This window comes from Xiphophorus hellerii, chromosome 1 (genome assembly GCF_003331165.1).
Source record: "Xiphophorus hellerii strain 12219 chromosome 1, Xiphophorus_hellerii-4.1, whole genome shotgun sequence".
In the NCBI taxonomy this organism is placed as follows: Eukaryota; Metazoa; Chordata; class Actinopteri; order Cyprinodontiformes; family Poeciliidae; genus Xiphophorus; species Xiphophorus hellerii.
In genome coordinates, this window is record NC_045672.1 from 20,964,353 (window position 1) to 20,978,736 (window position 14,384).

Sequence of the window (14,384 nt, forward strand, 5' to 3'; positions counted from 1 at the left end):
GAGTCCATCTGCTGGTCCACTGTCTTGTCCAGTCCAACATGAAGACAGCTGTCCACCAGGTTTGTTTTTAAAGTACTTCATGCTTTCCTCTGGTGATAAACCCTAAAATGATCCCGATTTAATTTTCCAGCTGGACTTGGCACCTGCCCGTACTGCCTAGAGTACCTAATTTAACAACTATGGCACTTTATTTGATGTAAACTACCAAACCTAGACCCCCAAGACAATCTATAAAAGTCTGTCAACAGGATGAGAAAACAGACCAAATGTAATCACATTAAGGCCGCATTGAAGACACCTGGTCTTTGTTATTCATTTCAGAGCCACAAGCAGTTTGTCTCCACTGATGTAGCGAAGGAAATCCTGACCAAGTAATGAGTACATACACTGTACAGTACATGCTGACAATGAATTGGAAAAAAAGTGTTATTTAATTTTCTAGGAAGCTGATTTTTGTGGTCATTAGCCGTTATCTTACAACACTTAATACATCAACGTCTAATAAAACTATACGAGCTTGACCATTTGAACTGAATTACTGAATAACCTTTTGGTGATTTTCCAGTTTACTGCGATGCACTTGTAGATGAAGCCATAAAGACATCTCAATATTCTCACATCTTCGACTAGCTCTGAATTCTGGTCCATTTATGTAAATTGATTAAATGCAAACCAGGGGATGAAATGGTATAGAAGTATTCACTTTTGATATAAAAGTATGACACAACACAAATTTAATGCGTATTCTGGAAACTTTATCTTCTAACAAAAGTCACTGCAACAACAAAATAGCTTGAACTTCAGAAACATTTCACTATCATTCTAAACATGTCAAGTTTTATTCTTTGCTCTCTTTTTCCCAAAACTGATACTTAGAACCTTTTTTCTCCTCTAGAACAATGTTCACACCTGGGAAAAACAAAACACATAATTAGGTCTTTGTGCTCATCTACCTGGGAAAAATATGGCATGAATAAACTATTTATTCATGCCCAGTTTTAGCTGTTAGCTGGTGAGTAATCTTTCCAAAATATAAGCCAATTAGTTGGACATTTACTGAGATGTATTGTGTCCAACTATGCATCTAGAGCTAAAGATTATTTTATTTTTTACTTCCATAAAAATCACTACATAAAGTAGCATTTTTAAAAACACCTGCAATTGAGAAGTACAGCAAGTAAAATGCATCAAAAGCTACCAGCAGTTCAATTTTGAGCCGATTTAAATCAAATAGAATAGAAATAGCCTTTATTGTCCCACACACAATAAAACTGTGGGACAATTCAGGTGCAACAGCAGCCTCAAGATATGATATCACTCTAAAGATCAAAAAGTGTTAAATATTTTTGAAAAATTAGCCACCTAATTTAACACCATTAATTAAACCTCTTATTACCTTTTATAGCTGGAATGGTTTATGGCTGAAGCACTAGCACTAGAAAGATGAAACAGTCTAACAAATATACCTAACTATTGCAAAAAACAAAAATGCTGCAACCCATTTTGTACTTATGAACAAAATGCTGCAAATGCATTTAAAAGATTTAAAGCTGACCTTAAATTGTTTCACTTTTTTGGAGAACACTCTTTTGCCTTGTGAGCCTGCAAGACAGCGATTGCCTCTTCCACCTGAAAGAAAGAAACGGGACAGAGATGAAAAGAACATCTTAACTCCCGGATTCCTCTGGATTACCAAGAACAGCATCAGTTTCAGCAGTGTCCTCTGCGGTCGGTATCCTACATGTTCTGGTTCTTTCCCTGCCTGAATCACATGATGGTTCATTAGCAGGCCTCAGTAGAACATTACAGCTACATTCACACTGCAGATCTTGATGCTCGAATCAGTTTTTTTGTATGGTCATTCACATTACTTTTAAAATCTTGCCCATATCTGAATTCAGTGCGAACTATTTGGTTCCAAACTGACTGGCATGCACAAAAGAATGATAATATCTTGCACTGTACTCATTGGTGTGGAAAACATGAAGGAAATGTGCATTTACATTTCTAAAGTGTTCAACACAGATTGAAAAAGAGTGAAATGTTGTTGTCCATTTTTCTCACTACTAACAACTCCTGCCGGTGCACAGTATTGGGGAACGACAATGGAAAGAGGGATCAAAGTCACATCAAAACCACTTTGGTAGGTCCAACTGAAATCGCATTCAAAATGCTTGAATACTAATCAGATAAAGGACTACATACAGAAGTGACTCAAATCTGACAAAAAAACAAAAATCAGATATGGCCCATATCCGAGCCTTTACATTTATTTCAACAAGTCTAATCTGGTCACTCAACTTCAAAAAAGAGAAAGAAAAACAATCAGATTTGGACTACATTTGCAGTGTGAACATCGATATGCTGAGAAGGTAGATGGACATTTAAATCACGGGTTGGAACCCTTGAGGATGGGAGCTGGACACTCATAAGTTAAGGACGAAAAAAAAACTACGCACCTAATTCTCATTGAGAATAAACATATTCAATGCACCAACACAAGACAAATGGGCAAATAAAAAATATTTCACTATATTTTGCCTTAATCTCATTCTTGTATCCACAAAAATTACTGCAGGTGTTATTTATACAACTTTGGGATCGACACTATTTGATACTTAATAGATTTTTGTGGAGGTATGTACTACACAGTCTATGATGACAGTCTGTCCTAATAAAGATGTGTAAAATCTGAAGGGACTGAATGAAAAATTAATGTGCCTTAGAGTTCAGGGACTCCGGTGATTCCAGCATGAGCAGCAGCTCTGAATTGTCGATCTCTAGCAGCATCCCTGTGATCTTTCCTGCCAGGTTTGGGTGAAGGGCATGAATCAGTGGATACAGTCGCTCCCCTGTGTGTCACAGCAAGGAGAAGGAAGTATGGAAACAAATACAAACAGACGACATGATAAAGGGAAAGGATAAACTGAGAGAAGACAGACCAAGGAGTTGTTTCTGATCCATGAGCGGAGCTGCAGCCAGCATTGAAGAGGTGAGAGACTCCGGGCCTGGAATGTGAGCTGCTGGTTCAGCCACAGGCACAGGAGCAACCTGAGAATGTAAGCAGTCACCACATTCATTATTGTAATTTTATTTTTCCTAACCACAAATAAAAAGCTCATAATGTTCCCACATACACACCCTAATGCTTTGATGTAAAAAACACAACACAAATAATGTCAGACTTGCACAGATCAACTTAAAAACTCACTGACTTCTATTAGGGGGGAACAAAGCAAAGACAATATTTTTTTTTTTTATGCATATCATTTTGAAACGCATCAAAACTCCTGTTTGAAGAGTTAGAACATTCCTGCTATTGTTTAAAGTTCATCCGATTGGCTCCGTAAATGGAAACACCACAATTGCCAAACTGTGTTTTTTTTTTAATTAGTTTACTACCAACAAAGTTTTCACATATTTGTAATGGAAACGCAGCTACCGTCTCTTAAAATATTTAAGTTTGTTTCTCAATCCAGTTTATAAGTCACATAATGGAGGCCCAGCAGCTGTACCTGTGGTCTCGTCATGGGAGCAGGAACCGTAACGACATGCAGAGGGTTCCTCACTCCAGACGAATACTTGTACTGATTTCCTCTGGGCACTCCTCCAGTCTGCGTCCCTATGTTATCTGAAGGAAGAGCTCCAACACGTCAAACAGTAAGACTTCAATTAAATCATCTAGAAAAAAACTGTTATAGTTTAGGTACTCGTCTTTTGTGAGGAGGTTATGATGCGTGGAGCCTGAGTGGAAGCTTGTCGGACTGTAGTGATGGTTGGTGAACCGCGGCGAGGAAGAGGACTCCCTATATACTGGGCTGAGTAAGGTCCTGGATGCATGAACACTTTTATTTACCCATTATCGGGAAAAAGAAAAAAAAAAGCGAAAAACATCTGTTTTAAATAAAGAATTGAAGAAATTCACCCTGGGCTCTGGGCGGCTGCCCCATCCAACGAGGGACTGGTCTCAGGTTGCTGACTGCACTGTGGTTGTAGAAAGAGCGAGTGGGAGGCTGCAAGATAAGGGGTTGTTTTGACTGAATGGAAAGCACATAAGGCCACTGGATTATTTCAAATCCCTGAGAGACTATGAACGGCGTTAAATAGAAAAAACAATTTAGATGGATAGAGTTTTCAGGGCAGAAAGTCAAAGTTTTTAAAATGATTTATGCAAATTTGCTGTTTTTAAGCCAGCAAAGGTAGTTACACTACCAAAAACAGAGTTTGTTTTTTTTGCTTCACACATTCTACGGGGCAGATGGTTGATATCAGACAAATAATCATGTTCATAATTCTCCTCTTAATAGTCCAAATAATATACCTGTGGTACGGTCATGTAGTATCCCGACTGGGGGTACGAGTCGATGATGGGGTTGCTCATGGTCCTCAGGGTAGCGAGTCTCTGCATGTACTTGTTAGTTAGAATAGCTTTCCGCTCCTCCCTCCTTTGCGCCAGCGCAACATACAGCGGCTTGGTCGCAACAATTCTCCCGTTCATTTCAGTCACTGCTTTGGTTGCTTCCTCTGGAGACGAGAAGCAGACGAAGCCGAAGCCCTTGCTTTGGCCACCTTCAGTCATCACCTGCAGTTAATGAGAGAGAATAGGTAAAAAAAAAAGAATGGTCAATGCACTATACTGTCAATATATATGTATATAATCTTTATAGCCACCATTGGGTGGATTTTGCAGAAATATTACCTTAGCACTTGTGATTGTACCATAAGGAGAAAATTCCTTCCGGAGTCTATCATCATTTATGCTATCATCCAAGTTCTTCACATACAGATTCACCCCCTGAACCATGAAAAAGAGCATCAAATTATTATTTGTTCCTTTTTTCATTCACATTTAGAGACCTGTTGAACATGTCTGGGGAATTCAGTTATGATCAACACTGAAACTTTAACTTAGAAAGTTAGTGTCTTTCAAGAGAATGATATAAAAACAACATTCTCCTGAAAGACACTTCAAAACATATTTGAAGTGTCAAATTTGATTAAATCTACAATTCTGGTAATCTGGGGTCAAACACAGCCACACCTGATAGCGTTGGATGCGATCCTGTTTGATCTGGTCAAACTTGCGCTTCAGCTCCCCCTGGCGCTCCATACGCTTCTGAGCGCGACCTACGTAAATGGTCTTCCCATTAAGCTCCTTTCCATTCATTTCATCCACAGCCTGGGAAACAAGCAGAAGGAGCAAACAATTAATCGACTTACAATTAATTGTTGATTAAAGGTTCATTAGATTAAAATGAGTTCCAATCGATTAATAACATTCACTTAAACCAGGCATGTCCAAAGTCCGGCCCGGGGGCCAATCACGGCCCGCGGTCAGTTTTCATACGGCCCGCAGCTTCAGTCTTATAATGTATTATTTATGGCCCGCCTGCACTGTCAAACAGAATAAATAAATCATAAAACTTGAAACTGTAATTCCTTCTTTCACCAAATGGTGGCAGTACCACTTTAATACTATCAGTCTGCCTTCGTGCAGCGAACCCCTCTCCGCTCATTTCTGCCATGGCCACTGCAAAGAAAACAAGTTAACAGTGAGGGCCGCCGCTTTCAAGAGAGATGGGAATTACAATACTTCTTCACTGAAAATCAAGGCAATTGTGCTTGTCTAATTTGTGAGACGGTTGCCTTGTTCAACGTAAAGAGACACTACCAGACTAAACATGCTAACGCATACAACAAGCTAACAGGGAGTGACCGTGCTGAAAAAGTGAAGCAGCTCCAAGCTGCACTGGCATCACAACAGCGATTCTTCACGCGGACCTGTGAGTCAAAAGAAAATACCACCAAAGCAAGCTACGAAGTGGCCATGTTAATAGCTAAACATGGCAAACCTTTTACTGAAGATACTTTTATCAAAGACTGTGTTATGAAAATGGTGGAGAACATTTGCCCTGAGAAGAAGCAAGAATTTGCGAATGTTTGCCTGGCACGTAACAGTGTGGCACGGAGAGCTGAGGACATGAAACTGAGTGTTTTGAACGGTAACATCTGTCACTATCAACAGTGAAGAGCCAAAAGAACATTTATGCACCTGGATTTATGGCACTTATTTTTATTAAACTCTTGAGTAAGATTTGGTTATTACTGTTGATGTTATGAACCTGTAGATGTGACACAAACTATTACTTTCTCAAAGATATTGTAAATGACAAGAGCAAAATTAACTTGTTTTAAGATTTAATAATAACAGACAACTTTGCATTACTTATAACTCCTGTTTAAAATGTTCTTGAGGCAAAGATATTTTTAAACTCATGTAAATTTAAGGTATTTCATACAGTTTGTTCAATGTTATCTGACTCTCCAGATATGAAAGAATTGCAGAATTTGTGTTTTTAGAGTTGTTCTCATCTGCCTCAGTGGCTTATATTTGTTTTTTTTGTCATTTGAAAGATAAAGATAATTGTGACAATGAAAATAGTTTTATAACAGAGTGTATTTGCATGAAACTTTTGTAGTTAAAAAATGTCCGAACAAACTATTGGCCCCCGGGCATCTTCACTTGATCAAATCTGGCCCTCTTTGCAAAAAGTTTGGACACCCCTGACTTAAACCCTCCAGTGTTGTAGTGTGGCCACCATCCAGGAGAGGGTGCCAGTGGTCATCCTTAAGTAGAGCCAGTTGATACAAAAATAAAGATGGCAGCGGGATCCCAGAACAGGAAAGTGAAACTGTCCGAATGGAGCCCGGTGTGGTATGCTACATGCACTTCATGTTGTTCCATTTTAAAATATAAACACTGAACAAGCTCCTTAAGTTTCACCTAAATAGCGCTCATTCAGCTGCCATAGCAGCTGCTACTGTAATCATAACTTCTCATTACATCTTCGCTACAAAGGCAAAGATATGATGACAAAAAAAGCAGAGCGCATAGCACAGAAAAATTGTAATATGAATAGCAACGGATGATGGTGAATTAAAACCTGGCTCCATGAAACATATTAACATTTCTAACAACCCATTTAGAGGTGCTACAACAAAAAGGCAGCTCAAGTGAACAGCACAAAGTGTCACTCTCACCACTGACTGTAGACGCTCCTGGCATCTTTAAATGATAGTTTTGCATCTCTCTGTTCATCAGAAGGGATGGAGATTTCATTACACAAGAGGAAAAATTTAAGGCATTTAAAATCATTTAAGACTACCAAATGATTCAGTAATTTTAAAGCCTGAATTGTGATTTTCAAATTTGGACTTTACTTTCTTTAGATACCCCACAGAAATCCTGTTCTTTCATTTTGCTACTTCCTCGTTTCAGCATCTAACCTTGAATAAAAGGTTAGATGGTTTTATTCAACAGTAAAAAGCTGATTAACATATACTGTCTATTTATACCCACACCAATATTCTTTAGACTTTCTGGCGTGTTTCTGCTTTGGTAAACTGTACGTCTGGGTTCATAAGGCGTGACAAAAGAAAAGGACTTTGGCCTGATCGTTACTCCTTTAGTAACCACAGATAGCATCAGTATTTAATTTAATACATTTAACTAATATCTCCAATAATGTTAGATGGTTTTATTCAAGTATAAACTGTTCAATATGAGTGACTGGGTTTATTTGTGCCAAACTTAAATACAGGGAAATTTAAATTGAGACAACTGAAAAAAATGCTGGGAAAATTAATCCATTAAGAGATGTTAATTATCCCATCACAAAATTTCACATATGGTTCAGTGTCCCTCTAAATAGAGCTGTGTCCTCACCGGGACTGCTTTCTGGGGTAGATTTCTACCCTGGTCTAGTCCTGGTTCCCAGAAAACTACTTTTTAAAATAAGGTTATACGAAAGTTCAAATCAAAATCATTATTTCATTTGGACATCAGAATTATTAACAATACTCATACCAATATCCACAGTACATTGTTTAAAAGACAACTGGTTTGTAGTCGGTCTGATAAAATAAAGTCAGCTGGCATTTGCTACCTTCTGAGCATCCTCATGGTGAGCATAGTTGACAAACCCAAATCCTCGGGATTGGCCTTTCTCATCCTTCATCACCCGCACACTGAGAGTCCTCCCTGAAGGCAAACAGGTTAAGGATGTACTAATAATAAAGCACATTGCCTTGGCAGATCCAGTCATCAACAATAATGTGAATTTCCTTACCAAAAGCAGAAAAAACCTCCTTCAGGTTCTCGTCAGTGAAGTCGTCTCCAAAGTTCTTGATGTAGACATTGGTAAACTTCATAGCTTTGGAGCCAAACTCAACTTCCCTTTCCTTGCGAGACTTGAAGTGGCCAACAAACCTGGAGACAGAGCCAAGGAACCCAACCATATGACAACAAATTAAAGGCAAAAATGTCAGATTTACATGTACAATATTTTTAATCAAGCAGAGGTTGGATTATGATTCAGTATTGACAATTTGTGGTATCTAGACCAACTTGTAGAAGATTCAATTCAAAACATATTCTAAAGATTTTAAAATGTGGATTGGATTATTTACATTGAATACAGATTGTTTAATAATTTCTTTGACAACTTTGTTTATAAAAACTTGAAGAAATAAAACTGTCAATGCATTGTTTGTTATTTTTTTAATCTAAAAATCAGACCCAGTTTTATTCAAACTGGGTCTGAGCTTTTCTTAAATTAGGAACTTTTTAAATCTTAAAATTAGGAGTGATTTCTAGACACTCAATTTCCATACTTTCCCCACAAACTTCAGCATACTTTACTATATTATTTATAGGTGACAAATCAACAATGCATAATTACAAAGTGGGACAAAAATAATAAATGGTTTCACAAGAAAAGTGTCATTACTTGTATTCAGGCATCTCCAACACCCCTAAGTAAAATCTAGTGCAATCAACTGCCATCAAACGATGCCTTGTCATGTGCACTACAATTGTTAGGCTTAAAAGATACAGAAATCGGCTGAACGTTTGTGGTCCAATTTACTATTAAATAAAAGTGAAAGAAATAAAGAAAGGTTAATGAAAAAATACAATCTGCTATAGCTAAAAAAAAAATCCATTTTATCATTTGTTTGTAAAAATCACGCAAATAAATATTTTTAACAAACGTTATCTGCATCAATCACCTACAGTATGTTTTCAGACTTATTTTGTGCTATTTGTCAACACTGATCAGGGCCATACAGAACCGCACTATGGACATCCCTGCCTTGCAGTCTGACTCTCCACTAGTGGTAAGTACAGCACAAGGTGTTTGAACACTGCATTTACTAAAGAGATTAGATTTTAATTTAGAAGAATTTTAAAAAGTATTCATCACTTTCCTTCCACCTTTTTGTTACCCACTACTTTGTGTTTAGGTCTCACATAAAATGCCAATAAAATACCAGGATTTTGGTTGTAATGGCAAAACGTGACAAACAATATCTTTGCAATATACGAATTACAACACTTAATACTTCAGCTTCAGAATTAATATGGTTTAAGTAAAGCTTTCAAATAGTTTGTGTATCAGTTTTGCCTTCATGACTAATTAAAATACAAACATGAGCAACAAACCTAGACAAAGATCCTACCTATTTGCTGACCTAAGCTGGGAGAACTGACATTTTTCCCACAGGAAACGGTCCTTTGGATTGACAATGCCAGATTCCTTTTTACCTGTCTTTTGACTGAGTAAACAACAACAACAAAAAGACACATGGAGAAATCATCTGCAAAAATTCACTCTTAAAAAAGCAGCACAATTAATATCTGCTCACTTCTTTGCCTGGCCTCAGGTTTAGACAAATGGGCTCATGTGTGACCAATCTGGTCACACATATGGCAAAGTCTTTGGAGTGCAATCACTTTTTTCTCCTTGATAGCACTGGTGCGCCTAACTTTTTGCATTTCTGTTAAACTGTCTTTCATGCACTCATTCAAGGTAGAACATCAACACCAATCAGAGCTTCCCTTAGATATGACACTTTGTACTCATAAAGTAAGGTGATCATTTGTAGGCCTGTCGCGATAAACGGTAAATCAATTAATCGTACGATAAATTAAAACTATCGACGTCATTTTAATTATCGGCATTATCGTCTCTTCCGGCCTTTTTTTCTTTCTGTTGATGACACTGAACGAAAAAAGGCTCAACTCCGGTGCTCTCCACTGACTCCTCCCTTCCTCATTTCCTTAGTGTAAAGCCCAGCGCACACTACACGATCTTAGAGCTGTCGGCCGATTGTCTGCCCAGTTTCAAAACCTGACAGATCACACATTAGCCGACAGAAATCCTAGATACAGTATAGCAGTTCGATAACAGTTCGATCGGGTTCGGTCCTGCCGTGTGGTGTCCAACAATGGGCACAAAATAATGGCTACAAGTCCAGTTAACTAATTTTAAAACTAAATTTTAAAATCAATGCTTTACTACAATCTACCTGCAATGCATGTGGCTAGTGTCAGCTAAAGTCCTGACTGAATGAAAATCATTATAACCTATTTACGTCACGTTAACGAAGAACAGCTGAAAAGTTACCGGGTTTATCAACTGCGGTAGCAATTTCGCTGCAACTCCTCTCCTTGTCATTTCTATATTCTTTGCATGTTGAATAAACATTAATGTTGTTTCCACATATCATCTCCAATGTCCGCTGGACTTCGTGTTGCGCTGTTTCAGCTGTTTGGGATTCCCTGACGTAATTTCCCCTCAGAAAGCACAGAGGGGAATCCGCGCTTTCTGATTGGCTACCTGTCACATTCAACAGGCTGCCTTAACGCTCCCAGTCGGGGAAAATCCCTGATTTGGATCGGAGCGGCCACGACGATCTACCATAACACACCACACAACCTTAGAAAGACCAACGTTCTAAGATTGTTGTAAGGGGAAAAATAGGAGCAAAAAATCATGTAGTGTGAACTATTGATTTTCTATTGATGTGCCCATTTTCTCTATTTAAATAATTATTACTGAAGGGCAACATAATATACAGACTTCATAATCTGCACTCTTTTGGTTGAATGCAGTATTTATTTCCACTTTGGCTTTATGTTGTTTAGGTTTTTTTTTCAAGTGAGTTTTTTGTTGATGGAGACTGAGAATCCATTTTATTTTTGTTTTTGGTTGTTTTGTTTATTTTGTTTATCAGCTCCAGTGTTAAGTGTTCTTTTGAAAATAAAGTGTATCTATCTTTGGCAAGAAATCGGATGGATTATTATGTCATTTCCATTAAATCAGTGTAAAAAGGGCTTCAAACAATATTATCGTTTATCGCAATAATTTTTGAGACAATTAATCGTTGAGCAAAATTTGCTATCGTGACAGGCCTAATCATTTGTCTCCCCAGCCACAGGTGATATGCTCAACTTTCAATAAGAATCGGAGGAAATTACGGATGTTAAGATTATCTGATTCAAACCATCCTTGTACATTGCAAGTGCATCAATAGAGCAGCTGTGACAATTTGTGTTAGTTTTAAATTCATCGAACAACAGAAGCTAATCTGCTGGACTAAAACATGAACTTAAGTTTGTGAACAAATTCCTGTACATCTCTTTTTCTGCTGTGGAGCAGCTCCACTGTTAGGAAAAAGAGGCCCAATAAGAAAATAAAATATGGAACGAGTTTGGACCTCATCTCAGTGCATATTAATTCATGCATCTGGGCTATCCAGCTTGCAGGCCTCAGACACAAAAAGACAGCCAAAATGATGCATAACAACCAGCCTCTCAAAGGCATTCAAGACAATCATTCCTGAAGCAGTACCACTAGAAAGAAGCAGGATAGAAACTGTGAGAACTTGGGTGCACCTCAGTATTGTTGTGGTGCAGCTCACTGAAAAAGAAAGTTAGGTGCCACCAGTGCAACAAGTAAGTCTGTAGCCCTCAGATGGACTTATTTGCAAAAGCAGTTTCAGTGAAAGTTTACTCACACTTTCCTGTCATTCAGAAGCATCCCATTCATTGTTTCAATGGCCCGATTTGCAGCCTCCTGAGTCTCAAAGTGAACAAAGCCATAGCCTTTTGATCCTTTCTCATCACAGACAACCTACAAATATCCAGATATTTTGAGTCATGCTAAAAAAAGAAAATGTATACAACAATCTTCAAAAAAGAAAAAAAGGCCTACCTTGCAGGATAAAATATTGCCAAAGGCAGAGAAGGTATCATACAGCGCCTTGTTGTCAATGGACTCATCCATGTTCTTGATAAAGATGTTTCCCACACCGGACTTCCTGAGACCTGGGTCACGCTGAGACCACATTATCCGAATGGGTCGACCCTTAATGACATCATAGTTCATCGTATCTAGGGCACACTCCGCTAAAAATTATTTTAAAAAATTAAAACACGATCAGGAAGGAAGACGTATCAAAAATAAGCCACAACTTTACATTCAAATGTAATACTGTACCCTCTAGCAAAGGTTTTCCAATTTACAGTCTGTCTTTGCTGAGCTTAACAAAATAATTAAGGGCATCCATGTATTAAAACAATGGAACAAGATTTATTTTATTTAAGTTATTTTGAATGCAGGGGATTTTGAATCAACATCCAGTTGTGTTTATTCCCATTTCTGTAGATCTGCATTAGCAAGTCCATCACCCTGAAACTTTTCGTTGCATCCCTTCTTAAATGAATGGCTCATTATCATGTCTATGCAGAACTGACGATATCCTGATGAAGGAATTAGGCCATCATGCTTAAGCCAAAGATAGCTTAAGCAGGTAAATCTCATAAAATATAGAAACAGCAATAAGAAAAATAATAGAAATATCAGGTGACAGTTGATCATTTGCTCTCAGAGGGAAGGCTAGCTCTCCCACACTTTGAAAACCCCCACTCTGTCAGAATCAAATCAGGACTGTAAATAAATTGTGCCCAACTGTATTTAAATAAAGGCAGCAGTACCGTCAGCTGGCTGCTGGAAGTTTATGTAGGCGTATCCTAGGGATCTGCGGGTGATGATGTCCCGGCACACGCGGATCGACATGATGGGTCCAGCAGGAGAAAACTTCTGATATAGCATGGCTTCTGTAACATCAGGGTGCAGGTCCCCAACATACAAAGAGGCTAGAGGATACGCTGGACCACTGCTGTTCATGTTGCGTACCAGCTGGATGAAAAAACAAAAGGGGGTTATGGAGAGTAGAACGCATTGCTAGTTTACGTTAGGGAAACTATGCATGTTTTACTGCACTGGTACATTGGCTCCCAATACCCTTAATTTTGGAAGATTGGTGATTGGCCGTTACATGTGAAGACGATCTTAACCACTGTCCTCTTTTGCTCTGCTCTGAGAGAGGTTTGACTGACAGACCTACTCACCAGTTCATGTCTGCACATTTGTAGTTAGCAATGGTCACCCCACTGTTGCCAGCTCAGTGAATTTCTTGCTATATTTAGCAACATTTCAGACACAAAAAATTAGGGAATTTTCAGTCAGGCTTCTTAAAGATCAATAATCGACCAGAAAACTGCAATCGGTGCACGTACAGGGGCCGATCTCCTTAATCCATTCTGCTGCATTGATGTAGTAATTCATGCAGAACCAGATATTTAGTGCATATAGCAGCACATACGCATCCTTTCAGAGGGCCAACATTTCGGTATTGAAATCCCTTGTTTAATTTGGCTTATATACGATCCCTAAAAAGCATAAGGTTTTTATTGTGAGCCTTAGTCAAAATAAAACTGTCTCCGTGTTAAGTGGAGGCTTAAAACAAGAGTACGTAATCTAAACTTATTTTTTATTGAATCAACATAATTATATTCTCACTTATGTAGACACCTCGGTATATACTAAATTTAAAGAGAATTCACAAAGATTTGTTGAGTGGAGGCCTTTTTCCACTCAGCTAGAAACGTTCTGTTTCTAGTTGAAACAGAAGGAGCAACCTGATACTCGGTGGTAGTTTAACAGTGGGCAGAAGATTTTCAGTTGAAATGTTTAGATAAAACTATTATCTTAACATAAAAGCGGGGAAGCAAATACTTTTAAAAGTTTAATGATGTAGCTAACGGTACAAGCAACAAATTTATCAAAGAAAAAACATTAAGCTAAAACAGTCGTTAGCTAAATTTTCCAGTGCGTGCGCATCACGCACTGAAAGAAACTCGCAGTTCTACAAATAAATACACCCTAACGTTTCAAACCAAATAAACTTACATTTAAAGCGAGGATGTCTTTTTATTCAGCGCAGCAGTTTGTGAACACTTTCCACGTGAACCTCAGCTTGTTTTGATTTAATTAGCATCGCCGAACACCTGCACGCTTGCTCCGCGCAGTGCAATTTCAATTAAGACGTGAGAAGGCACTGACAAAAAGTACGTCACATTCCGCGATAAAAACTAGTTCTTAGCTTAGTAATAAAAATACATGCAGTGGAATGAGTCCATGTATTTAAAGCCACGTTTGATACATTTTTAAAAAAATTAACAGGACTTTCTGAACAGA

The 14,384-nt window shown here is 38.2% G+C and overlaps 1 protein-coding gene across 2 annotated transcripts; it reads right to left on the bottom strand.

The window, feature by feature from the left end:
• Positions 1-737: 737 nt before the first annotated feature.
• On the bottom strand, positions 738-13,277 carry LOC116727945 (embryonic polyadenylate-binding protein-like). Of its 2 annotated transcripts, XM_032576039.1 has the most exons (16): positions 12,839-13,277; positions 12,057-12,250; positions 11,860-11,975; positions 9,520-9,615; positions 8,130-8,269; positions 7,947-8,041; positions 5,042-5,179; positions 4,700-4,795; positions 4,322-4,582; positions 3,926-4,013; positions 3,711-3,830; positions 3,516-3,631; positions 2,943-3,051; positions 2,722-2,852; positions 1,556-1,629; positions 738-909 (listed from the first exon to the last, which is right to left on the bottom strand). In XM_032576039.1, exons 1-15 carry the CDS (start codon positions 13,029-13,031, stop codon positions 1,567-1,569), a joined length of 1,956 nt encoding a protein of 651 aa, XP_032431930.1. In that variant the 5' UTR covers positions 13,032-13,277; the 3' UTR covers positions 738-909; positions 1,556-1,566. The 2 variants fall into 2 exon arrangements, with proteins under 2 accessions (XP_032431930.1, XP_032432777.1); XM_032576886.1 differs by lacking the exon at positions 9,520-9,615.
• Positions 13,278-14,384: the final 1,107 nt, after the last annotated feature.

What these genes read in the sequence shown, in the direction of transcription:
- LOC116727945 (XM_032576039.1), bottom strand. Translation starts at nt 13,031, where the DNA reads ATGAACAGCAGTGGTCCAGCGTATCCTCTAGCCTCTTTGTATGTTGGG. An exon ending in CTTCCAGCAGCCAGCTGACG is followed by an intron (nt 12,251 to 12,838) that starts GTACTGCTGCCT and finishes AATAATTTTTAG; the next exon opens with CGGAGTGTGCCCTAGATACG. An exon ending in ACCATGAGGATGCTCAGAAG is followed by an intron (nt 5,180 to 7,946) that starts GTAGCAAATGCC and finishes CTTGTTTCCCAG; the next exon opens with GCTGTGGATGAAATGAATGG.